The sequence below is a fragment of the Macaca mulatta genome, chromosome 11 (genome assembly GCF_049350105.2).
Source record: "Macaca mulatta isolate MMU2019108-1 chromosome 11, T2T-MMU8v2.0, whole genome shotgun sequence".
In the NCBI taxonomy this organism is placed as follows: domain Eukaryota; kingdom Metazoa; phylum Chordata; class Mammalia; order Primates; family Cercopithecidae; genus Macaca; species Macaca mulatta.
Window position 1 is genome coordinate 115,681,082 of NC_133416.1, and position 26,178 is coordinate 115,707,259.

The window sequence follows — 26,178 nt, forward strand, 5'->3', positions numbered from 1 at the left end:
CCACTGAAACAGCAACCCAGCGTGTACCCACAGGCAGAAGACAAAACAATAAAAGAGGCTTTTGAAACAAACATAAAGCTCCCTCAAATCTGTTACAGTTCCTGCTAGAAGCCATCAGGGTTCTCTCGGAAATAAAGGAGGCATTCTAATGAAACAAATAAAAAGTATGTGACCTCAGGTAAGTTATTTACTTTCCTAAGCCTCTATTTCCTCATCTATAAAATGAGAACACTACTGTTTCTAGTTCATACCAGGTCTTCCAAAGATTTTTAAAAATTCTACTATTACACTGGTCTTTAAGAAAAACTAAAAACCAAAAAGGTAATTTTATAACATCCTTCAGTACATGTGAGGTACACTGTAAGACCTTTTTTATTTTACTAAATAAAAGAGATGGAGGCCAGTTACGGTGGCTCACGTCTGTGATCCCAGCACTTTGGGAGGCCAAGGCAGGTGGACTGCTTGAGCTCAGGCGTTCGAGACCAGCCTCAGCAACATAGTCAAACCCTATCTCTACCAAAAATACAAAAAATTAGCCGGACATTGTGGTATGCGCCTGTGGTCCCAGCTACTTCGGAGGCTGAAGTGGATCACTTGAGCCTGGGAGAGAGAGGTTGCAGCGAGCCGAGATCACGCCACTGCACTCTGGGCCTGGGTGACAGAGCAAGACCCTATCTCCAAAAAAAGAGATGGAAATCCATATTAGAGAAACAAGAGTGGCAGCAGGTTGGTATCTGTTGATGCTGAGTGACAGGTACATAAAGTTTTATTTGTACATTTGAAACTTTTCAAACTAAAATTATTTTAAGTTACCATATATCTGAGACAAAGAAAAACAAAAAGAATGTCACTAGCAGACCAACCCTTGAAGAATAGCTAAAGGAAGTTCTTCGAACAGAAAAGTTAAAAGAAGGAATCCTAGAGCATCAAAAAGGAAGAAAGAACAGAACAACAGTAAGAGCAGAAATACGGGAACTATGACAGATGAGTATCCTCCTCTCTTCATGAGCTTTCTAAATCGTATGTAATGAAACAAACATTGTAAGAACTTCTGATACCCAACACAGTATTATTTAAAAGTGGGGATGGAAAGAGAACTGAAATGGAAGATTTCCACACTTCGTTCAAGTGGTAAAACACTGATACCATGTAAGTCAACTCTGTATATTTTAACACCCAAAGCAACCACTGAGAAAACTATTCAAAGCAATTACACTAAAAATCACTTTAAATAAATCAAGATGGCCAGGCGTGGTGGCTCACACCTGTAATCCCAGCACTTTGGGAGGCTGAAGCGGGCAGATCACGAGGTCAGGAGTTCAAGACCAGCCTGGCCAACACGGTGAAACCCCATCTCTACCAAAAAATACAAAAAATTAGCTGGGTGTGGTGGCACATGCCTGTAGTCCCAGCTACTCGGGAGGCTGAGGCAGGAGAATCACTTGAACCTGGGAGGCAGAGGTTGCAGTGAGCTGAGATCACACCATTGCGCTCCAGCCTGGGCGACAGAGCGAGACTCCATCTCAAAAAATAATAATAATAAAAAATAAAAATTAAATTAAATTAAAAATCAGAAATGTATAAAGAGAACAATACATAATGACCAAATTGGGTCTATCCCAGGAATGCAAGGGTGTTTTCACACTACAAAATCATCCAGTATAATTTTTTCCACCATCAAATTTGACGAAAAAAAATATGATTATCTCAATGAAGAAAAAGCATGTGATTAAAACTCATGAGTCAAAATTAAGAACTGGCACACTAGGAATAGAAAGGCACTTCCTTAACCTGATTTTTAAAATCTACAATAAATATGACTCCTAATGATAATATATTAAAATTCCTTTTAAAAAACACAAAAAGCTACCCAGTATCACCCTCTATTTAACCCTGTACTGGAGGGGTTGGAACAATGAGACAAGGAAAAGAAACGTAAAGAGAGAAAAGAATGAGAACTGTAATTATAGTCAGATGATATCACTGTATAGTAAACTAAAACTCATCTACAAACAAATCATTTGGAAATAATAAACAAGATTAGTAAGGTGACAAGCAATAAGAGCAATGTATAAAAATCAATTACATACAAAGAGACAAATACTGTATGATTCCACTTATATGAAGTATCTAGTCAAATTCATAGACACAGAAAACTACAATGGTAGTTACCAGGGGATTGGGAAGGAAGGGGAAGGAGAGCTGTTTAATGGGTACAGAGTTGCATCTATGCAAATGAAAACTTTGGAGATCTGCTTCGCAACAATTTGACTATACTTAATACTACTGAACTGTACACTTAAGAATAACATAGCAAATTTTACGTTATGTGTTTTTTACAATAAAAAAATTACATTTCTATAAACCAGCAAGCTTTAAAATGTAATTTTAAATAGGATAGCATAAACATCGAACACCATAAAGTACCTAGAAATACATCTAACAAAAGATGTGTGACACCTGTATGGCAAAATGTTTTTAAACTTGATTGAAAGATATTAAAGACTTGGCTGGGTGCGGTGGCTCACGCCTGTAATCCCAGCACTCTGGGAGGCCAAGCTGGGCAGATCACTTGAGTCCAGGAGTTCGAGACCAGCTTGGGCAACACAGCAAAACTCTGTCTCTACAAAAATTATAAAAAATTAGCTGAGTGGTAGCACATGCCTGTGGTCCCAGCTACTCAAGAGGATGAGGTGAGAAGATCGCTTAAGTCCAGCAGGCAGAGGTTGCAGTGCACTGAGATCATGCCACTGCACTCCAGCCCGGGCAACAGAGCAAGACCACGTCTCAAAAATAGAAAGAATATTCAATACCTAGACAAATGGAGTTATATGCATATTCTGGGTTAGAATAATCATTATGGCAAAGACGTCAATTCTCCCCTAAATAATCCATAAATTCAATGCAATTCAAATAAAAAAACCAACAGGGTTTTTCATAGACCTTGACAAAATCATCCTAAAATTTATATGAAAGAGCCAAAACACCCTGCAGGGAAAGAAAAAAAAAAATCAGGTAGGAGGATTTGTCTTACCAGATAGCAAGCCTTAGCAATAAGTTAATCAGTGGAACTGGCACAGGATAGACAAACTGAAGAGAGAGCCCAAAACAGACCCATGCAGTTGAAAAACATTATGGCTCAGGTGGCAATGGCTGTTTCAGCTAAAATAAATTTATGATGTACAACTGTGACCCCCAGGTTGAAAAATAGTGACTTTGAGAAACTCTTTTTTTTTTTTTTTTTTTTGAGACAGGGTCTCACTCTTCCTCAGGCTGGAGTGCCGTGGCACAATCACGAATCACTGCAGCCTCGAATTCCTGGGCTCAAGTGATCCTCCCGCCTCAGCCTCTCCAGTAGCTGCTACTACACGCGCACGCCACCACACCCGGCTACATTTTTTTTTTTTTTTTTTTTTTTTTTTGAGACGGAGTCTGGCTCTGTTGCCCAGGCTGGAGTGCAGTGGCCGGATCTCAGCTCACTGCAAGCCCCGCCTCCCGGGTTCACGCCATTCTCCTGCCTCAGCCTCCGGAGTAGCTGGGAGTACAGGCGCCCGCCACCTCGCCCGGCTAATTTTTTTTGTATTTTAGTAGAGACGGGGTTTCACCGTGTTAGCCAGGATGGTCTCGATCTCCTGAACTCGTGATTCGCCCGTCTCGGCCTCCTAGAGTGCTGGGATTACAGGCTTGAGCCACCGCGCCCGGCCTACATTTTTTAAATTTATTTTTTGTAAAGGGGGGGTCTCACCATCTTGCCCAGTCTGGTCTCAAACTACTGGGCTCAAAGGATCATCCTGCCTCAGCCTCTCAAAGTGCTGGATTACAGGTGTGAGCCACTGCATCTGGTGAGAAACTCTTGTACATGATGTGAACTGCTTTGTATTTATCAAATTACATGCCAAAGATAATAATCAATTACAGATAAGAGCTCTCATTTTTAAATCTTAAGACTTTTAGCAGGCCAGGCGCGGTGGCTCAAGCCTGTAATCCCAGCACTTTGGGAGGCCGAGACGGGCGGATCACGAGGTCAGGAGATCAAGACCATCCTGGCTAACACAGTGAAACCCCGTCTCTACTAAAAAGTACAAAAAACTAGCCGGGCGAGGTGGCGGGCGCCTGTAGTCCCAGCTACTCGGGAGGCTGAGGCAGGAGAATGGCGGGAACCCGGGAGGCGGAGCTTGCAGTGAGCTGAGATCTGGCCACTGCACCCCAGCCTGGGCGACAGAGCGAGACTCCGTCTCAAAAAAAAAAAAAAAAAAAAAAAAAAAAAGACTTTTAGCAATGTTCTCCTGCTTATGACTCCTAAAAGCTGACAAACTGAACTCATCCGATGATCACGATAGGTGAAAAGCACTGGACCAGATCAGGACACAAGTGTTCTAATCCCCACTTGTTCTGTTTCCTCGTTTGTACCATGAAAGAGCTGGGCTAAAGCTCTGGTTCTTAAATGGGCTACCATGACACACTGATGTTTCAAAATCACGTATCAAGTGTGTCACACAAAGTAACCGCAGTTTGGGATATTTGAGAAATGAAGTTTGAGAAGGATATACTTTCTTCATTAAAGAACATTCAAGGCTCTCCGCGCCACATCACCACTCTGAACTCACTAGAGGTGCTTGTGGAGCACGAACAGGAGTGGGAGAGCACTTGCCAGTCAGTGTCACGAATATCTATGTATGCAAGCACCCCTCACATGAATACCATGTGTAGATCAGCAGAAGAAAAAGCTGTAAAAGTCGCTAAAGTCAAGAAGCTGCCTTTAAGGTGTGGCTTTTGGTGTAAACTTCTGATTTTCAGGGTAAAATGATGAAGTTGCCATATAAGGACAAATACTCTGAAAGTACATATATTAAATACATATTGAAATGCATTTAAAAGAGCTATTTCTACATAGTTCAACCTATACTGAGAAATGATAAATATGCTGGTCTATTCTGGTCTTAGAACATCATTAATGACTTTTTTTTTTTTTTTTTTTTTGAGATGGAGTCTTGCTCTGTCACCCAGGCTGGAGTGCAGTGGTGTGATCTCAGCTTACTGCAACCTCTGCCTCCCAGGTTCAAGTGATTCTCCTGCCTCAGCCTCCCCAGTAGCTGGGATTAATAACATAGATGCTTTAAAGGAAACTTAACCAATCACAAAATGATACGTTAACTGATTGAACTCCCTAGCAATGTGAAGAAAGTGTTACACCTACCTGTACTAGAAAGGGGGAGAAATAAGAGAGGTCTGATGGAAAGAAAACAACTGGTGCGATCAAGGGAAAGGCAGGGAAGGGAGAATGGAGCAGCAACTATCACATACCAAACCGTGCCAGGAGCTTTACCCACATTGTGCCTGTGAGTCACCCCACAACAGCCTTGTGAGGAAAGCACTATTACAACCTTCATTTTACTAACTGGGACACCCAAGGCTCTGCGAGCTGAAATAACTTGTTACAAGGCCTTTCCACTACTCAATGGAAGGCTGGGGATCACACAGGGTTGCAAAGCCATAGTCTCTGTACTGCTGCACTGACAAATCTGCTGAAGCGACCATGAAGTGCCACTTTTAGTTTCAGCACACAAACACAAATAATGGAAAATATTTGCTTTTGTTACACAGATACCATAGCAAACTGCCAGCTTCCATAAAATATAATCGTGGCCACGTGTGGTAGCTTGTGCCTGTGATCTGAGAACTTTGGGACACTGAGGCAGGAGGATGACTTGAGCTCAGGAATTCAACATCTACCTGGGCAACATAGTAAGAACCCATCTCTACAAAAATAAATTTTAATTAGCCAGGCGTGGGGGCTCATGCCTGTAGTCCGAGCTACTTTGAAGGATGAGCTGGGAGGATCACTTGAGCCTGGGAGGTCCCAGCTGCAGTGAGCCATGATCACGCCACTACTCCAGCCTGGGCAAGAGTGAGACGCTCTCTCAGAAACACTCAGGTATGAGAACCAGAACTTTCAAATATGGCGAGGCCAAGTTTCTCCCAGACCTATTTGGAAGCGATTCATCATGATGCTCTACCATAAGAGCAGCTACGGCAGGAAGCAGCAGCTGTGGGACCAGGTGAGGTGGGTGGGAGGCTTGGAGAAATTGGAAAAGTCCATTTCTAGACCCCAGGACAGAGAGCATAAGGCCAGAGGGTCTTCAATTCATCACTTGCCAGGTCCCATCCTGTGTGGTCACATTCTAAACTCCATTCCACCCTTGGTGATTTGTGGCAGGACAGGCAACTGCAGAGTACTAGTGGCCAGGAGACCTCTGCTCTCCCCTTTCTTGCTCCTTAGCAAGCTGTGTACCCTCATCAAGGACTTAACCTCTCTGGTCCCAAACCTCTCTTTCCCCCACGTCACAGAATAGGCTCATCGAAAGGCCCAGGACTAGCAGTCTGAAGAAATGATATCAACAAGGGCAGGGACACAGTCAATCTGGTACGCAGTGTCACGCTGTACTTGCTGAATAAGACTAAATTAGCTTCAGTACACTTATTTATAAAAAGTGGAAATGGTAACTACCTGCCAACCCCAACTGGTTCCTCTGTCAATCAAATGTAATGGGTGGGACAAGCTATACCAATGGATGACATCACTATCTCATAATGTAACAAAAATATCAGTGCCAGAGGGAGTATTATAAGGAAACTGACACTCAGCAACGTTTAATGAGTAACCTAGATTAGCAACTTCACATTCCCTGAGTGATTTCACATCCAGTGTGGCATCTAGTCCACATTTTCAGTGTAAATCCCACTATGAACGACTTAAAGCAAATCATTTCATCATTTGTTCTGAACCTCTGTTTCTTCATCTGTAAAAAGAGAATGTGGGCCGGGCGTAGTGGCTCAGGCCTGTAACCCCAGCACTATGGGAGGCCAAGGTGCGTGGATCCCCTGAGGTCAGGAATTCAAGAGAAGCCCGGCCAACATGGTGAAACTCCATCTCTACTAAAAATACAGAAATTAGCCGGGCGCAATGGGGCATGCCTGGATCCCAGCTACTGGGAAGGCTGAGGCAGAAGAATCGCTTCAACCAGGGAGGCAGAGTTTGCAGTGAGACGAGATGGTGCCACTGCACTCCAGCCTGGATGACGGGGCGAGACTCTTGTCTCAAAAAAAAAAAAGAGAATGTGCTCCATCTCTTCTGTTTGCCCCCTCCAAACACACCCTACCCTCTCCTCCCTGCCCTGTGTCCCCGAGTATAGACCCCATATACAGGTTTTCTGGCTCTTCAGCTTCCAGATGGGTCTGCCCAGCAGAAGGCACCAGCAGGGGAAGTTTGGTGGAAGGAAGAAAGGGAGGTCAAGGTATTTCTTCCCCCACCCCAATCCTTGACAGGAAACTGGGGCTGCATCCCTTGAACAAAGTTATCAGCAGGTCTCAGGTGCCCTCTCTACACAACTCAGATCATTCCCTTCACCCCTTCAGGCCCAAAGATGGACACCAGGTTCTGGAGTTACTAGCCATGGGATACTAAACCTTCACTCCTGATTTCCCTACCCACACCCTTACTTTCTCTCAGATCATCCTAATCTAAATGTGCCACCTATTTCCTGCTGAGATCCTGGATTATACAGTAGATATCACCACCTCGTAAGGTTACAAACGAAAGACCATGTTATGACTAGATGCTAGGCACTGGACTATAGATACTGTTACAACAATTATATTATGCAGACATTGTTGCTCCCAATCTGCAGATGAGGAAGCCGAGAGGATCAGAGAAATTAAGAAATTCTCACAAGGACATACAAGGGTGGAACAGCTAGAACTGAGGCCTTAACCTCCAGAACCAGCAAACCTTTCCATTTCTATTATCACCATCGCGGTCAATATTTTTCCTACCACAAGTTTCATCACCGCCGTCATTCCTACACAACAAAGTAACAGTCTCTTGTGAACGAGTGTATTTCTACTGTTGGACGTGTGGCTACGAGGGGGAGTTCTGGAATGGGATCAAAGTACGAGGCCTGACTTGCAGGAAGTATTATCTTGAGCAAGAGACTTTCCTCCACGAACCTCAGTTTCCTCCAATAAAATGGGGATAGATAACAGGGCTTCCTTCACAGGGTGGTGAGGAGGATTCAATGGGATAACATTTGCAAAGCACCGGGCACGCAGTAAGCACTCAAATGACAGGAGCTACGGTCATGAAAAAGGGGTTTGCAGCCTTGGCGGCTTTATGGCCGCCGAGGACTAGGGAGGCGGGCCAGGACACGGGGACCTGAGGACCTGAAAGACTGGAAGGTGCCCGCTGCCCACCCCCGGGCCCACCTGCTCCTCCAGTCTCTCAATCTCCAGCTGGTTCTTCTCCTCCTCTTCGTCATATTCCCACTCGTACTCCCCGGGGGAGCTCTCCGCGGAGGAAGCCATGGCGTACTCATCCCCATCGCTCTCGCTCACGCCTTCCTCCTGCTGATCCCACCCTGGCCCCACGGTCTTGTATGTCGCAGCGGCCACAGCCCGCGATAACACCTTCCTTCTTGTCCTCGCCGCCTTAACCTCATCCTCCTCTCCGTCAGCCTTGGGCCCAGCCTTGGACTCAGCCTCAGGTTCTGAAGCCGAGGTTGCGGCCGCAGTCGCCATCTTGCGCTTCTAATGACTCTCGGGTCTTCCCGCGGCCGCCAAAGACCCGCTGAGGCAGAAGCTGCCCGCGGCGCGCGCCTTATCAAAAGCCCGTTTTCTTGACACTGAAAGGGAAACTGGGAACCTTAGATAACGAGAAAATCTCCAAATACACTAAATTCATTTTATTTTATACCCCTGTAAAAACTCCCACCAGAGAAAAAACTCATTATCATGGCATACGTTCCGTCACAACTTCGGACAGAAGTTGGGTCTTTGGGCAGGAAGTGGAGGCCATAGAGGAAGTCATGGAGCGAGCGTGGTGTCTGTAGTAAAGAATTTGGCGCCATCTTGAGAAGGTCAAAGTGATTCTTAGAAAAAATACCTTACTTATCGCCTAGCGTGACCTGGCGCTTGGGTTTAGTCTCCCCAGCAACTGCACCTCAAACGCAAAGAAAACTGCAGGTCCTCGGGGAAGGATCGATTTCACCATTCAAGAGAAAAATCCATTTCCCAAAGAAATTCTTCCCCTTTATGTAAACATCTGGTACCTAGGAGGCGTTAAATACACTTGAGTTTTCCGGTTTTATAAGCTCACATACTGCAAACCAACAGTAAATACGCATTTCTTTAGAAATTCTTAATTGCTAGGCACCGACATATAAATTGAATTTGCTGTTGTTTTAGAGAGAAAAATAGACATATACTCATTTTTTTTCAATCAGGACATGGTGTTCGTTTCCTTCTTAAGCTTCCCATTGTTGAGGTAGGCAAGTACTGGAGTGTGTCTCTATCTCTACCTTGCTCCCTCATTAGCAAGCTTAATAGGCAGGAATTACGTCTGTTTTGCTTTCTGTTGGATCCCCGGGTCTAGTAGAGTGCCTTGACACATAGTAGGTACTCGACACAGATGCTGGCTTCATGATGAAGGAATTGTCCTCGAATTAATACAAAAGGGAAGATTCAGACTTAGCAAGCCGGTACCATTTGTCTAGGGACACACAGCCAGGAAGGAACCGAACCAGGATTCTAACCCAGGACTACCCAAGTTCGAATTCTAATTGAACCTAAGCCCTAAGCGACCTTGGACGGAGTGACCAAACTGCCCTGAATCTCAGCTTCCTTAGCTGCAAAATAGGGTTAGGAAAAGTGGACTCAGTGGTCCTCTGCGCCGCATTCCCACACTGCAGAAGCCTGAGATCCTCTCTCAACCAGAATCCAGCACCCAGGACAAGCCCTCTAGCGACTTCAGACCTTCCCGCTCCCGACCCCGCCCGCCCCCGAGAGGCGTGGTCAAGGCGGGGCCACAGGGCGGAGGCTTGCACGGAACGGTAAGGCGCAGGCGCAAAGCCTCGGTGACGCCAGAGAGGCGCGCTCCCAGCTCGGCGCCGACTCGCAGACGCGCCCCGCCCCTCGGCATCGCTCTGGACTGGCGCAGGCGCAAGCCGGCAAGATGGCGGCAGCTGGAGCTGGCCGTCTGAGGCGGGCAGCGTCGGCTCTGCTGCTCCGGAGCCCCCGCCTGCCCGCCCGGGAGCTATCGGCCCCGGCCCGACTCTATCACAAGAAGGTAGGGACAAACGAGGGGACACGCGGAATGCCGACTCGGGGGAGGCCTGGGCTGGAGCGGCGGCCGCGGGGTTCTACGCAGCCAGGACTAGCTGTCGCCTCCCACGTCTTTCCCCTGACTCACTTTCCCTTGCTACGCAGTGAGGCTCACTGCAACTGATAAACAACAGTTACCGCTTATCGGGCTGCGACTTCCAGGGGGCCCCGCCGCTGGCCGCGACTTCGTGCGTCCCAACTTTAAATTCGCCAACAGCCCAGGAGGCAGGGTCCTGTTGGGACTTGTCTTTTACAGTCCATTGACAGACACACCCCCGGAGCGGGCTCCGGCTTCAGCCACGCTGCTGCCCTGGCCAGATGACCTTGCGCTAGTCACTGCGCCTCTCTGAACTTGTTTCCCCAGGTGTAAATGAGGACTCTCAGCTGTCTCTTACAAAGGATACTGTGCATGGAGTCCTGTCATGGTTCCTGGCACATAGGCCCCAGCACGAGGAGACCGTTTTTGTTACTGCTTTAGGAGTGCATAGGGGAGTCAGACTTGTAACCAACATGCGTAGTGTTTTTGTTTTGTTTTGGGGGTTTTTTTGGCGGGGAAGGAGGGATAGATGCATAGTTTGCAGCCCCTTGCTGTCTGGTGACGCAAAGTCCCCCAGACGTGAGACTGCCACTCTAGAAACAGAATAAATCAACGTGGCACAAAAAGTCCCTCCGTTAGATACTATCCTATAGGGGCCTTTACTTGGAGTCAAAATCCTTAGATGGGGAGGAAAAGGGGACTGGAAGATCGGGGTGCTTACTACTAACCAGTAACCACATTAAGGCCTTCTGTGTGCCAGTTCGAATAGATGTTGATTCTGATCTGGCCTCTGCCCTTTCTCCAAGGGCTTCTTCACTCCTCCCCCTCCCGGCGGTGTGTTTCGTTGAGGGTACACCCCGAGGAAACTTGGACTAGCAGCCTTTCAGCAGCCAGGGTGCGCTGCTGCACCAGGGTGATGACAGGCTCTGAAATACGGTAATGGCACTGTTTTTATTTTGAAAGACACATAAACGTACACATTCCATAGCATTGTTCTCTGTGTAACAGTCACCTTAAGGCTTCTAAAAGTTTTCCCTTCCTGGGCCATAGTTATTTTTAGAATTTTTAAATAGTAATCATCCTTTGAGGATAGTTTTTATTTGAAAATAACAAAACTGCTGTTTGAGCCCAAGTCTGGTGATGTAGGTGGGTAAAAGTCAAGTATTTTTGTAAAAACCCTATGGAATTAAGACATGATTTCACTGATATTTTTTTCTTCTAGGTGTCGCTAATCTGTGAAGTAGTTGTAGAGGAGACACAAAAGGAATTGGGGGTCACAAATGGTTCTCACTGACATGAGTGTAGACCTTTCTACTCAGGTGAAATTTGGTGATTGCCTGCCAGGTTCAAGATGCTGACTTCCAGGAGCTTGCCACCATACCAGAGACCAGCACCAATAGAGAGTGAACACGATTTATCTTAACCCTCTCATTTTAGGTTGTTGATCATTATGAAAATCCTAGAAACGTGGGGTCCCTTGACAAGACATCTAAAAATGTTGGAACTGGACTGGTGGGGGCTCCAGCATGTGGTGACGTAATGAAATTACAGGTATGGCTAGTCTTTAATAGTGATAACAATAATCCCTTTAAGTTTACAAAGCACTTGCACATACAGCATTTCACTCGGTCTCCATCTTTATTCCTGTGAGATGGGATGAGTCCATGTTAGACATGATTGGAACAGGGCCTCAATCGTAGCTCTCCTGCTAGGCTAGTGTACTATGCCGACTTTTTCCGAAATAGAAAAGTAATCTCATTTTTGTACTCACTGTATAAGTTTAAATTCCAACTTCAGCCAACGAAAGAGTTTTGTAAATTTTACTGATCAAAGGAAAATCCCAGTGAGCTAGCAGTCCCCAATGAGATAAGAAACACAGTAAATTAAACCTGTCCCCAGATTGGGAGCAACATGAAGATAGTGTCTAGTGCTTTGGGTAAACTGTTGTTGTAGCGCCAATCTGCTGCTTCATGGTGAGTGGGCAGCTTGCCAGAGATCTTCATACCTATCTTGGAATACAGAAACAAAACAGGAGGAAACCACTAAGTATAATCTGCTGCCCAAGAAAAAAGTATTAACCAGAGACCTTTATTGTGTACTCTCTCAGTGTTTAAGAGGCAGATTGCCCCAGCAGCTGTGAGCAGACTGCCTCAAATAGAAGTTCATAGCCAAAATGCAAGCCAGAGTCGCAAAACAAAATAATATTGGGGTGGAGGAACATATTTTTCAGCTGATCTTTGTCAGTTGGGCCTGGATAGTTGTCCCTGCATTTCACTTTTCATCACTGAGCTCTCTGAAACAAGGCAAAATCAGTAATTAATACCATCACTTAGTATGGAAAGCAAGCCCAAAGCCCTTGGGGAAGGCCCCAATGAAACTTCGTGAGTGCCAAGTTCCAGAGGGTGGTCCTAGGACTCACCACTTAACTCTTGTCTCTTTTCTAGATTCAAGTGGATGAAAAGGGGAAAATTGTGGATGCTAGGTTTAAAACATTTGGCTGTGGTTCTGCAATTGCCTCCAGCTCATTAGCCACTGAATGGGTGAAAGGAAAGACGGTAAGGTTGCTCACAAATCTGACAGAATGAAATTGCATTCACCCCAAGCCTGTCTCTTGACGGGTCTAATGGGTCAAAAACAACCATAACTTTTTTTTAATATTCTGAATTTTTAAAGTTTCTGCTATACAGATGTTGATTATATTAATTCTTCAAATTGGGAATTATAGATCATTCTAGATGATGTTTGGGTTTTTTTCTTGTTGATCATTTTGTTTGTTTGTTTGGGTGTTAATTACATACAAAAAAGATCCTCACCTGTCCCTCTAACAAAATAGAATTTAGAAGAAATCTTTGGCTTTCTCTAAGGTTACCAATACTCTTATAATTTGTCAAGTCAGAGAGTTGTTATATGGTAGTTATTTTCTTGCTTATTTCCTCTCATGTTTCAGGAAGGGTTCTAGGTGGCTTACAAGGATTGGTGAAATAAACTAGCGTGTGTTAAAAGAGGGATTAAAGAATCAAAAACACAGCAAGGGTAGGGGCAAAGTGAACAACGAAATCAGAACAGTGATCCAGGTGGCTGATCACAAGCCCTCTAAAGGCAGAGATAATAAAGAGCTAGAACTTCTCTTTCATCCCTTTCTCTCCGAAGTGTCTTTCCCTGGTAGCTGCAGAGGTCAAAGGTCCCAAAAGCAGTGAAGAGCTGGACTTTCTAAAATCCAGTTGCTGTCAGAACCTCTCAGAAAAGCCAACCATCATGGCACTCATCTTTGCTGCCCCAAGGGACCAGGTGCAGGGAGCTGAGTCATGGAGGAGCATGCTTGGGAGCTGGCCAGCTCCACGGCAGAGCGGTTTGCCAGGCCACGTGCCACCTGCTTCCTGTGGCTCACGGCCTTCTGGCTGGCAAGCTCCTGTGGGCCAGGAAGCTCAGACCTAACCTGCTCTGGCAGGAGGTAGCCCTGAAGTGGTTTGTCAGGAACTGTCCTCAGGTGAAGGGAGAAATGAGACAAGGCACTTATGCTCCCAGAACCTGGCTCTTAGGGGACTGTGAATTGTGATCAGAAAATGGGAGAGAGAACATTTCTTTAACCTTTAAACTGAGATCGCCTATCTGAGTTTCAGGAGCAGAACCTGAATCAGCCAAGAAGGGTTAGCAGAATTGGGAAATTGAACGATAGTCAGACATAGCAAAGGAGCCCAGCTGTTGGGAAATCTGGTTTTCTGTAAGGCGGTGGGGCACTGTTCCACATGGGCGAGGATCTGTTTGCCTCACATTATCCCCCCCGGGCTGTCAACCAGAACCCAGGCGTCCTCCTCAGTTGATCTGGAGGAGCTGCTCCTATAGGCAAAGGGTGACACCAGAGAGAGCGTTCAGCCCGACCCGGCTGTGCCACTGCCACTGTGCCACTTACCTGACATCTTCCCAACCTCTCTGATGCCATGTGGCACTTCTAGTCAAAAGGATTTATTCTAACATTTCGTATGAGGACATCAGAGAAGCTGATATTCACAAAACCAGTATCGGAAATCACTACCTTTTAAGGAAAAGATTCCTGACACAGGCCACAAGCAGATCCCTAAGAGACTTCTCACCGGTTCCACTCCTGGCTTAGAGAAGTGTCTGGGCGGTCTTTGCTTACCCAAGCCAGGCAGTGCAGCTGTGTATACTTCATGCTTGAGAATCCCAGCTGCAGCTTTGATAGAGTGGGAGTCATCCTGAGAAGACCCTCAACCCTTTGAGTTATTAAACAGAAATTATCCCCACCAACCCCGAGGGCCTTTTTGGCCTCCCTTTTTTATTGTCTGGCCCTCACAAGATAAAGCGTTGCTAAAACTGCCCGTCTTTCCATTATGCCTCTCAGGTGGAGGAAGCCTTGACTATCAAAAACACAGATATCGCCAAGGAGCTCTGCCTGCCTCCCGTGAAACTGCACTGCTCCAGTAAGTCTCTGCTCTCCATACCAGTCAGCTGGGACATTTGGCAGTAATTTCAACTTGCATTTGCAACAGTCCTTTTAGGTCATGGAGCCCATGTTTATAACCCTCAGAATTAGAGCTCATGAGTCTGTCCTTACAACCTGCAGAGGGTTAGAGCCCCCGTGGTCTCACATTCATCCCTAAGAAAATCATGCCAGAAGGAGATATGCACCAGCCATCATACTGAGCACTTGATGGGCATCATTTCTAAACCTCACAGATATCCTTGAGTGCACAGTCGATGTCATTACTTTCCTCTTATGGATGAAGGAGCTGAGGCTTGGGTTGAGACACCCACGTCACATGGCTAATAAGTGGGAGAGCCAGAATTTAAGCTCCAATCTTTGATTTCAGAATCTGCTGTTTCTAGCAGAGGAGAAAACTCAGCTTTCTCCATAATCCCGTTTCCTGTGTATTTCTTCACTTCCTGTCTGGATGCTATAACTGTCAGGGTCTGCATCTGTATATATGGCACAACTAAGCCCAGTTGTACAATGTCCCCCTCTCTGCTATCCTAAAAAAAAGCTCACATGCCTTAAGACTTGTACTTGGCTTTCCAGTTTGGTCTCTGTATTAAATCTAATGCTTTTTCCATCATTTCTTAACCTTCTCAGGGAAAGAAGGAATGAGAAACATTAGCCTTAATGCATCGATGGAGGTTTACTAACCAAATTAGTTAAAAATCAGCAGAGAGTCAGGCCTCTTGCCAGGGTAATACTCACAAGGAGAAGAGCCAGGTGCCGGGGCAGACACACTAACTCATTCTTCAGGAAGCCTGGTCAGACCCAAGTTCTTTCCACTTGATCTGGAATTTTAAGTACCCATAAAGAAAGGTCATCACTTGTAAACATTTTCACATGGTTTCAGGAAATCCCTAGCCCTTTTATTAGGCATTTTTAGGTACTGAAACCTTTAGCTGATGTTCTCTGCTATTTGCTTGCTTTCTGCTGTCATTCCAGCTCTCTTGGTTTTTATTTTCCCCATAGCCTCACTTTGAATATTGACTCCTAAATAAAAGTGGTCAAACTCTCGATCACTAGAGGGTGATGTGGCAAATGCCATCCCATCAACAGATTGACATGATCTTTTTTCCAAAGGTCATGTCAACTTTTTATCATGATATGATTTTGTCCAAAGCCAGACTTTGATGGGAGCAGGCAAGAACTAACATTTGCTATGTCCCTACTATGTGTTAGACATCTTCCGTAAGTCCCCACACTATCCTGGCAAGAAAAGCATGATTATCCCAGTTCTATAGAGTAGAAAGTAGGTTCGAAGAGGCTAAGGAACTAGCCTGGGATCACAGATATTTAAACCCTAGTCTGTCTCCAGGATTACCCACAGGAGTAACTCAGCTCAGTAAGTAGCTGCTGACCTGCCCGGCAACTCCTCACCCCAGCTTTCTGTCTTGGTTACCCCGTTAGTCCCCACCAGCACCACTTCCTCTAAGCTCTTAAAGATTCTATTCCCAAAACCACTTCTTTCGCATCTAGAAACTTAGGCTTCTTTCCTTCCGTTACCTGTAGTGCTGGCTGAAGATGCAATCAAGGCCGCCCTGGCTGATTACAAATTGAAACAAGAACCCAAAAAAGGAGAAGCAGAGAAGAAATGAGCCCTCCCTGGGAGAAGCCTCCAGCAGGCCACACCCCTGTTTCCCACCTGCCGTGCAATCACCTTAGATGTTCAGAAGCCGCTCCCTCTCCACTGAAGAGCTATGAGATACGCACAATACTTGCTGTTCACATTATGACTCTCATGCAAGCAAAATACACAGTTTCATTGTTCTGAATCCCGTGGTTTCTTTCAGTCCACTTTTATCGCCTTAACCTAGTTAATGTGTATTTTGAATTGTGTGTATGACCTCAGAACTGAAATTGATAAGTTGCAAATGTTGATAGCCCATGAAGTACGTAAGTATCTAATTTTACCTGAATTGATTTGGAGGGAAATTACCAGTAGAATGCCTTTGTCTGAATATTTGATAGAACTAATTGTTGTACATAAAACAGATCTGCATATATATAAAAAAATAATAATAAAACAATGGAAGATAATGGTGTTCTCTAATAAGCCTTGTCTCTTGGGCCCATCATTCACTCCAAAGTGGTGCCCAAAGCCCCTTGGGGTTCCCAGATGTTGGACCGCAATGACATACACAGCTCTCCAAGCAAACAACAGTAAAGGTCATGTACAAGATTTTTTCCAAAGACAAATACACATAATATTTTTTTGGAACAAGGATGAAAGGAGATGATTATCGCTTTTCATTGTTCTTTGTGAGATAATAGTTGACAGCTCGAAGTGAGTCTTGAAGATTCTTTTTGTAATTTCACTGGTTGCTCAAATCTAAGAAGCATTGGCTTAGCACCCTAAAGATACGTGAAGAGCACCTCGGGAATGAGTTTAAAATGCAGATTTCTAGGCCCAAGTTTCTGACTTCTGTCTGGGCAGGTAATTCCAGAGCCCCTGACTTTTAAGAACCACTTTAAGAACCAAGGTCAGGCCGGGCACGGTGGCTCAAGCCTGTAATCCCAGCACTTTGGGAGGCCGAGACGGGCGGATCACGAGGTCAGGAGATCGAGACCATCCTGGCTAACACGGTGAAACCCCGTCTCTACTAAAAAATACAAAAAACTAGCCGGGTGAGGTGGCGGGCGCCTGTAGTCCCAGCTACTCGGGAGGCTGAGGCAGGAGAATGGCGTAAACCTGGGAGGCGGAGCTTGCAGTGAGCTGAGATCCGGCCACTGCACCCCAGCCTGGGCGGCAGAGCAAGACCCCGTCTCAAAAAAAAAAAAAAAAAAAAAAAAAAGAACCAAGGTCATAGATGAGCCGAACTTTAGGGAAGAAACTTCTGAATGCTCTGTTCTGCATCGGTGTAGTATGTAACTGGTTCATTCTGAACTCTCTGTACCTGCATAGTACACCTAAGGTTGTTTAAAAAACATTCATCCAGCCGGGCGCGGTGGCTTACACCTGTAATCCCAGCACTTTGGGAGGCCGAGGCGGGTGGATCACGAGGTCAGGAGTTCAAGACCAGCCTGGCCAACATAGTGAAACCCTGTCTCTACTAAGAATACAAAAATGAGCCAGGCGTGGCGGCATGTGCCTGTAATCCCACTACTCGGGAGGCTGAGGCAGGAGAATCGCTTGACCTGGGAGGCAGAGGTAGCAGTGAGCCAAGATTGCACCAGTGCACTCCAGCCTGCAAGACAGAGCAAGACTCTCTCAAAAAAAAACCAGACAAGCATTCATCCCTGGCGTGGGCATAAGTCTAAGCACGGTTCCTCCTACCCTGATGTCTCCCTATTCTTAGCTACCTGTAGTCATGCAAATCTCAATAAAGGATGCCCTATCTTCTAGTGAAAATGGGTGATTGAAATATTGACTCCCATAGTCTCAAATGTTCAACTTCAAAAGTAAGATGTGTTTGTTTTTTCTGGTGGTGGTTTTTTGTTCAGGCATAGGCTGGCTGCCTCTTAAATATGCCTCCCTTACTTTTTTTGTTTTTTTTTTTGTTTTAATGCTCTGGGTTCTGGTGGAGGGCGCAGAACTTCAAAGACTGTTCCCTGTGTAGTCTGTGACGGCAGCCACAGACCAGGGACTTTATAGGAATCTCAAATTAGAACCCTGGGTAGAACCATGTAAAATTGTCGTGTGTGGCATGTTCTGCAATTTAATTCACAGTCCCTCTAGACTGAGCTTGTCTCTCCCTTGTTTATTACATGTGGCACCACCACAATTCCCCACCACTTTTCTTTGTGATTTTTTTTAATTTAAATGAGACATTTCTGTCCCAGTTAACGTCCTCAGAGTTGACATCAGGAGGAGCTTATAAACAACCGAAGCAATATTCCCAGAAGAGCCCAAGTCTCCAAACGTGGTTGTGCTGCTAAAACGAATGGATATTTTTTAAACTCACATTAAAGACACCCTTTCCCAAGACAAATCTAGTTAGAGCCACACGAGGGCATCATGTGCCCTTCAGTGAGCTCAAGTCTAGGGGTTTTGCAGCCTCCAAATAGGTCTTAGCATCTCTAAATAAACCCCTCGATGGAAAACCTCCACAGGTAAGTTACAACCGTCTGTTAAGCATCCGTGCCCTGTGCCAGGCCCTTACATTTGTAATCCTGTTAATTCTCATGACAGCCCCCTGCGGTGGGCATTGTTTCAGACAAGAATACTGACTCAAGAGGCCAACTGACCCTCAAGCCAGCTGGCTTGAGTTGAGTGACCCAAAGCCCATTCTTCTGCCTTACCCCTCCTGGCAGAACACACCAGGGATTCAAACTGCATATCTGAGGTTCACCTGTGCCTTGAACATTGAATGAAATAGCTGAACCAACACAGGTTGAGCCTGATGCATCCACTTGGCCAACTGGCTGCCAAGCACCATGGCCCTCACGCCAACCCTGGCTCCTACCAGGAGCCTAATTAAATTCTGAAGCCAAGTTAAAGCCAGTGCTCTGGAGGTGGGGCCTGGGCACTGGCATCACCTGATGGGCTGGGTGAGTTTATGGGTGGATGGATGAATGGATGGATGGGGAAGCAGAGGCTCCGAGAGGTGAAATGACTTGCCTCAAGGCACACAGCTAGGAAGTGGTAGAATCAAGCTCTGGCTGAGCTCTTCTGCTCACCTCCCACCCTCTCCTGGGTGCCACACTACAGCTATGACCACATCTCAGATGTAACCTTTCCTCAGCGTGATTCCTGGACCAGGGCTACCCGGGACCACATCCAAATGCACAGTTCTAGAACTTACATTAAGCATTGTCCTGTAAAAACTACTTGGCCCTAGGGTGAGTTTTCTTAAAAAGACAAACAAATGAGGCGTACTTCTCAATACTTCAGGCCCTTTGAACTTGAGGCAGAGTGCAGACCTTGTGTCTATCCTCACGACAGAAGAGAAGACTTCTAGGTCCCGCCAAGTTTTGGTGGCGTTAGAGAACTCCTGCAGATGAGTTCCAGCCAATGGCTCTTTGTGGCCTGTCTGCTTGCTTTCCCCACCCTCCGAGATAATATCAGCCAACGCCTCAAAAGGCCACCTCCCCAGAGAAGATCATCTCCACCCAGGGAGGAAGCAGCAGGGCAGAGTGGGGTGAGCTTGGAGTGTTGAATCAAATGCTGGCTACTGTTGTGTAACCCTGAGCAAAAGGATCCACCTCCTCAAGCCTCAGTTTATTCATCTGCAAAATGGGAACAATAATAGTACCTACCTGATCAGGTAGACCTGACGATTAAATGAGATAATACATGGAAAGCACATGGCACATAGAGTTCATTATTAGGCCAGGTACAGTGGCTCATGCTTGTAATCCCAGCACTTTGGGAGGCCAAGGCAGGAGAATTGCTTGAGCCCAGGAGTTTGAGACCAGCCTGTGAGGCAGGATAGGTAGTCAAGGAAGTGACCGTGTCCTCAAGATGCAGCATCCGTGGTGACTATACAGTCAACACAACAAGCCTCAGCATTCGCATTGTAATTGAGCTCACTCAAGCAAAGTGATCTTCAGTAGGGACTTTCCTCTCTAGAAAGCATACGCACTTTGATTTTACTGTCCTCAAACTGACCCTTTGTGCATTAAAAGAGTAAAAAACACACCCCTAGGTGGAGATTTAAGATGCTAATGAGACATGCAACATATGAACAAGCACGTACAGCTACTGTGCATGGGCACTGAGAGGACCACCCAGAACATGCTTACTAGTAATGCCTCTCTCAACCCCTTATGAATAATCATGTAAAACCCCCTCAAAGGGAGTCTCCCAGCAACAATCAATGCTGTCTTATCCTTACAAGCAGTCTGCCCTGAATCCCGTCTCTCTCAGGGTGTCCTGTCCTTTCTGTACCTAACTTTCAAAATGTTCTTTTTCCTCTGCAATAAATTACTCTATGCTGCACCTCCCCTTTGCTATGTGTCTCTTGTCTATATTCTTTTAAACTAAGAAGGCAAGAACTAAGATCTCGCAACAGCTGTCAACACCCGGGCAAGATGGCAAGACCCCTTCTCTACAAAAGCACCACTGCCCTCCAACCTGGGTGAGAGAGTGAGACCCTGTCTCAAAACAAAAAAAAAAAAAGAAGAAGGAAGGAAGGAAGGAAGGAAGGAAGGAAGGAAGGAAGGAAAAGGAAAGAAAAGAAAAGAAGAAGGAGGAGGAGGAAGGAGAGAGAGGGAGAAAGAGAGAGAAGACAGAAAGAGAGAGAGAGAAAGAAAAAAAGAAAGAAAGAACGAAAGAAAGAGAAAGAAAGAAAGAAAAGAAAAGAAAAGAAAAGAAAGAAAAAGAAAGAAAGAAAGAGGAAAAAAATAGTTCATTGCTGTTGAGGTGGTTCTCATTATTATAGGTAACACTTCAGCCCTGACTACATCCTGGGCACTGTTGCTGGGTATTTTACAGAGGTCAGCTCATTTGCCTCACAAAAATCCTAAAATACTATCAATATCCCATTTTATAGGTAGAGAAACTAAAAGGTAAAGTGATGTGTCAGCAAATGGTAAGATCAAGATTCTAGCCCAGAGCTGTTTGATCCAGAGCACAAGCACCCTGCATGCTATGACTGTATTTTCTCTACTGCTATTTTCACTATTACTATTTGCATTGGTATTATTACAGGCACACCTCAGAGATGTTGCAGGTTCAGTTCCAGATCACTGCAATAAAGTAAATGCTTCAATAAAACGAGTCACACAAATTTTCCCAGTGCATATAAAAGTTATGTTTACACTAAACTGGAGTCTATTAAGTGTGCAATAGCATTATAGCTTAAAAAAAAAAAACCGATGTGCATACCTTAATATAAACATACTTTATTGCTAAAAAAAAAAAAAAATGCTGACAGTCATCAGAGCCTTCGGTAAGTCATTATCTTTTTGCTGGTGGAGGGTCTTGCCTCAATTTTGACAGCTGCTGACTGATCAGGCTGGGAGTTGCAGAAGGTCAAGGTGGTTGCAGCAATGTCTTTTTTTTTTTTTTTTGAGATGGAGTCTCGCTCTGTCCCCCAGGCTGGAGTGCAGGGCTGCGATCGATCTTGGCTCACTGCAAGCTCCACCTCCGGGGTTCAAGCAATTCTCCTGCCTCAGCCTCCTGAGTAGCTGGGATTATAGGCATGCGCCACCATGCCTGGCAAATTTTTTTTATTTTTAATAGAGATGGTGTTTCACCATGTTGGCTGGTCTTGAACTGCTGACCTCAGGTGATCCGCCCTCCTTGGCCTCCCAAAGTGCTGGGATTACAGGCGCGAGCCACTGCGCCCAGCCATAATTTCTTAAAATAAGACAACAGTGAAGTTCATTACTTTGATTGCCTTTTCCTTTCACAAAAGATTTCTCTATAGCCTGTGATGTTACTTGATAGCATTTTACCCATGGTAGAACTTCTTTCAAAATTGGAACTTATTTTCTCAAACCCTGCCACTGCTTCACCAAATTTCTTTCTTTCCTTCTTCCTTCCTTCCTTTCTTTTTTCTCTCTTCTTTCTTTCTCTTTCTTTCTTTCCTTTCTCTCCCTTCCTTCCTTCCTTCTTTCCTTCCTTCCTTCCTTCTCCCTTCCTTTCCTTCTTTCCTTTTTTTCTCTCCTTCCTTATTTTGAGTCAGAGTCTTGCTCTGTTGCCCAGGCTGGAGTGCAGTGGCACAACCTCAGCTCCCTGCAACCTCTGCCTCCTGGGTTCAAGTGGTTCTTGTGCCTCAGCCTCCCAAGTAGCTGGGACTACAGGCGTGCACCACCACGCCCAACTAATTTTTGTATTTTTAGTAGCAATGGGGTTTCTCCATGTTGACCAGGCTGGTTTCAAACTCCTGTCCTCAAGTGGTCCGCTGCCTCAGCCTCGTAAAGTTCTGGGATTACAGGCATGAGCCACCATGCCCAGCCCACCAACTATACTTATACAACGTTCTAAATAATTTACTGTTCTTTCAACAATGTTCACAGCATCTTCACTGGGAGTAGATTCCATTTCAAGAAACCTTTACTTTGCTTATCCATAAGAAACAACTCCTCATCTACAGACTCTAGTTCTTTTTTTTTTTTTTTTTTTTTTTTTTTCTGGAGACGGAGTCTCCCTCTGTCGCCCAGGCTGGAGTGTGGTGGCGCAATCTCCACTCACTGCAAGCTCCGCCTCCCGGATTCACGCCATTCTCCTGCCTCAGCCTCCCCTGTGGCTGGGACTACAGGCGCCCGCCACCTCGCCCGGCTAATTTTTGTATTTTTTAGTAGAGACGGGGTTTCACCGTGTTAGTCAGAATGGTCTCGATCTCCTGACCTCGTGATCCGCCCATCTCGGCCTCCCAAAGTGCTGGGATTACAGGCGTGAGCCACCGCGCCTGGCCCAGACTCTAGTTCTAATTCTAGTTCTCTTGCTATTTCCACCACATCTGTTGTGTGGAATCTCCCTCTGTCGCCAAGGCTGGGGTGCCGTGGTGCAATCTGGGCTCACTGCAACCTCCACCTCCCAGGTTCAAGCAATCCTCACGCCTCAGCCTCCTGATTAGCTAGGATTACAGGTGCGTGCCACCACACCTGTCTAATTTTTGTATTTTTAGTAGAGACGGGTTTTCACCATGTTGGCCAGGCTGTTCTCAAACTCCTGACCTCAAGTGATCTGTCTGCCTCGGCCTCCCAAAGTGTTGGGATTACAGGCATGAGGCACCATGCCCGGCCAAAATGTGTTGTTTAATTTTAATAGAGATGGGGTCTCATTATGTTACCCAAGCTGGTCTCAAACTCCTGGCCTTAAGCTATCCTCCTGCCTTGGCCTCCCAAAGTGCCAGGATTACAAGTGTGAGCCACCACACCCAGCTGCAAATCTGTTGTTTAGTGTAGCCATCTTCATCAGTGATCATAGCTAGGCCTTCTGGATAACTTGATGTGCCTCTCCATCAGCACTTGCCCCTTCCCCTTGCATTTTTATGTTATGGAGATGACTTCTTTAAACTTCATGAACCAACCTCTGCTGGCTTCCAGCTTGTCTTCTGCAGATTCCTCACCTCTGTCAGTCCCCACAGAATTGAAGAGAGTTAGGGCCTTGCTCTAGATTGGGCTTTGGCTTACAGGAGTGTTGTGGCTGGTTTGATCTTCTCTCTAGACCGCAGTGATGTGCTATCCACATCAGCAATAAGGCAATACGGCTGTTTTGCTTTTTTTTTTTTTTTTTTTTTTTTTTGAGATGGAGTCTTGCTCTGTTGCCCAGGCTAGAGTGCAGTGGCATGATCTTGGCTCACTGCAACCTCCGCCTCCTGAGCAGCTAGGATTCAAGCAATTCTCTGCCTCAGACTCCCGAGCAGCTGGAATTACAGGCGCATGCCACCATGTCCAGCTACTTTTTGTATTTTTAGTAGAGACGGGGTTTCACCATCTTGACCAGACTGGTCTTGAACTACTGACCTCGTGATCCACCCACCTTAGCCTCCCAAAGTGCTGGGATTACAGGCATGAGCCATCACGCCTGGCCAGCTGTTTCGCTTTCTTATCACTCATGTGTTCACTGGAGTAGCACTTTCAATTTCCTTCAAGTACTTTTCCTTTGAGTTCACAACTTGGCAAACAATTAAGTAAAAGAGGCCTTCCTTTCAGCCTGTCTCAGCTTTCAACATGCCTTCTTCACCAAGTGTAATGATTTCTAGCTTTTGATTTAAAGTGACAGACATGTAACTCTTCCTTGAACACTTAGGAAGCCGTTGTAGGGTTATTAATTGGCTAATTTCAATATGTTTGTGTTCCTCTAGGAATAGGGAGGTTACAGGAGAGTGAGAGAGGGGAACAGCTTATTGGTGGAGCAGTCAGAATACACACATTTATTGATTACGGACACTGTCTTATATGGGCACAGTTCGTGGTGCCCCAAAACAATTGCTGACGCGTGATGAAAAGGTTTCAAATATTATGAGAATTACCAAAGTATGACACAGAGACACAAAGTGAGTATACACTGCTGGAAACATAGTGCTGATAGACTTGCTCAAGATACGGTTGCCACAAGCCTTTAATGCATGCATAAAAAACACAGTATCTTGGAAGCACAATAAAATGAGGTGGGCCACAGATTACCATGACTAATACTAACTATTGGTCCTATTACTACTATTGTTGCTACTGCTACTATGAACTATTTTAAAAATATTATCGCCTCAAGGCTTCCAAGCTCTGGTGTCTTTGGCATAGAACCAACCCTCACAGTCCAGCCTCCATAATTCTGCAAAGCAGTGGCCTGTCTGCATCCATGCAGGAGACACCCTGACGTGATTTTTGTCACACATGGCTTGACAAGCAAGCTGACCCCACAGCGAGTGGCCGACCACAGGCCACAGCTATTCCCCAGACCCATTCTCTAATACCACCACCCCGCCCAGCTATCTTTGCAAATGTCACATAGACACTCCAGCCCATAGCCTCACCTCAAAGAAACCCAACTCCCAGAATAACTCCAAAAGGCACCCCAGGTGAGGATAACTTTATTATCCTGGAGCTGCTGGTGCAAAGGGACTTCCAGGAGCCTCCCATCCTGCCACCAGGACCTCAGTCCTATCCATCGAAGGAAGCCCCAGTGGGGAAATGGGGCTGGATTCCCTTCTGCCCCAAACCTCCTCAATAGACAGCCCTATGTCACTGGTCCCTTTGGGTAAGACCACAGGACGTTAGGTAACAACTTTGAGCAAGGTCTTGGGGGCTCAGGTTCAGATCCCAACTCTGCTGTGATCTCTCCATGTGACCTTACACAAGTACTTAAGCTCTCTGAGCCTTGGTTTCTCTTTCTAAAAAATCAGGAGACAACTAGCTCCCAAGTCACAGGATTATTGCGAGGATTAAATAAATTATCCCATGTAAAGTGAAAAAAGCACAGTGCCAGGCATGTAGTAGGTGCTCAGTAAATGTTGGTTACCACCACCATTACCATCATCACCATCCTCACCATCACCATCATCATCATCACCATAAAAATCATCAGCTCTGCTGTAGTTGTTATTGCTACCAGTTCCTGCTATGGACTAAGTCATATCACCTCAAAATTCTTATGTAGAAGCTTTAATCCCCAATGTGACTATATTTGAAGAGAGGGTCTTCAAGAGGTAATTAAGGTTACATGAGTTCATAAAAGTGGCATCGTAATCTGAAAGAACTGGTGGTCTTATAAGAAGAGGTCTGGCCCGGCATAGTGGCTCACACCTGTAATCCCAACACTTTGGGAGGCTGAGGTGGGAGGATCGCTTGAGGCCATGAGTTAAGGACCAGCCTGGGCAACGCAGCAAGACCCCATCTTTAAATATGAAAATAGCTGTGTGTGGTAGTACAAGCCGGTAGTCCTAGCTACTCAGGAGGCTGAAGCGGGAGTATTGTTTGAGTCCAGGAGGTCAGAGCTATAGTGAGCTATGATTATGCCACTGTACTCCAGCCTTGGTGACAGAGACCTTGTCTCAAAAATAACAAAACAAAACAAAAAGGAAGTCTATCAGTGTGCACTCACATGAAAGGCCATGTGACATGTGAGAAAAGTGACCATCTATATGCCTGAAAGAGGAGGACCCTT

At 45.7% G+C, this 26,178-nt stretch overlaps 2 protein-coding genes and 2 long non-coding RNA genes across 9 annotated transcripts in view; 2 read left to right on the forward strand and 2 right to left on the reverse strand.

Moving 5' to 3' along the window:
• SART3 (spliceosome associated factor 3, U4/U6 recycling protein) overlaps positions 1-8,592 on the reverse strand; it is a 36,366-nt gene extending 27,774 nt beyond the window's left edge. For 2 of the 3 annotated variants that reach the window (XM_077952622.1, XM_015152679.3), the window contains exon 1: positions 8,263-8,592. In XM_077952622.1, coding sequence (XP_077808748.1) covers positions 8,263-8,574 — 312 coding nt within the window. In that variant the 5' untranslated portion in view covers positions 8,575-8,592. 3 annotated transcript variants of the gene reach the window in all.
• LOC144333024 (uncharacterized) lies at positions 687-5,161 on the reverse strand. The gene is made up of 2 exons (XR_013401330.1): positions 5,039-5,161; positions 687-1,491 (listed from the first exon to the last, which is right to left on the reverse strand). It is a non-coding gene; the product is annotated as an uncharacterized LOC144333024 (long non-coding RNA).
• On the forward strand, positions 3,228-8,588 carry LOC144333019 (uncharacterized). Its single transcript, XR_013401325.1, has 2 exons — positions 3,228-3,598; positions 6,956-8,588. It is a non-coding gene; the product is annotated as an uncharacterized LOC144333019 (long non-coding RNA).
• Positions 8,593-9,953: 1,361 nt separating the features above from the next.
• On the forward strand, positions 9,954-16,721 carry ISCU (iron-sulfur cluster assembly enzyme). 4 transcript variants are annotated; one of them, XM_077952625.1, is made up of 6 exons: positions 11,009-11,128; positions 11,415-11,511; positions 11,630-11,743; positions 12,637-12,747; positions 14,553-14,631; positions 16,194-16,721. In XM_077952625.1, the coding sequence occupies exons 2-6, from the start codon at positions 11,473-11,475 to the stop codon at positions 16,277-16,279; spliced, it is 429 nt and encodes a 142-aa protein (XP_077808751.1). In that variant the 5' UTR covers positions 11,009-11,128; positions 11,415-11,472; the 3' UTR covers positions 16,280-16,721.
• Positions 16,722-26,178: the final 9,457 nt, after the last annotated feature.

Excerpts from the sequence above, each read along its gene's own strand:
- ISCU (XM_077952623.1), top strand. The coding sequence starts at position 10,007 with ATGGCGGCAGCTGGAGCTGGCCGTCTGAGGCGGGCAGCGTCGGCTCTG. Across the intron at positions 10,121-11,629 it reads CCCGACTCTATCACAAGAAG|GTTGTTGATCATTATGAAAA; the intron begins GTAGGGACAAAC and ends CTCTCATTTTAG. Across the intron at positions 12,748-14,552 it reads AATGGGTGAAAGGAAAGACG|GTGGAGGAAGCCTTGACTAT; the intron begins GTAAGGTTGCTC and ends TATGCCTCTCAG.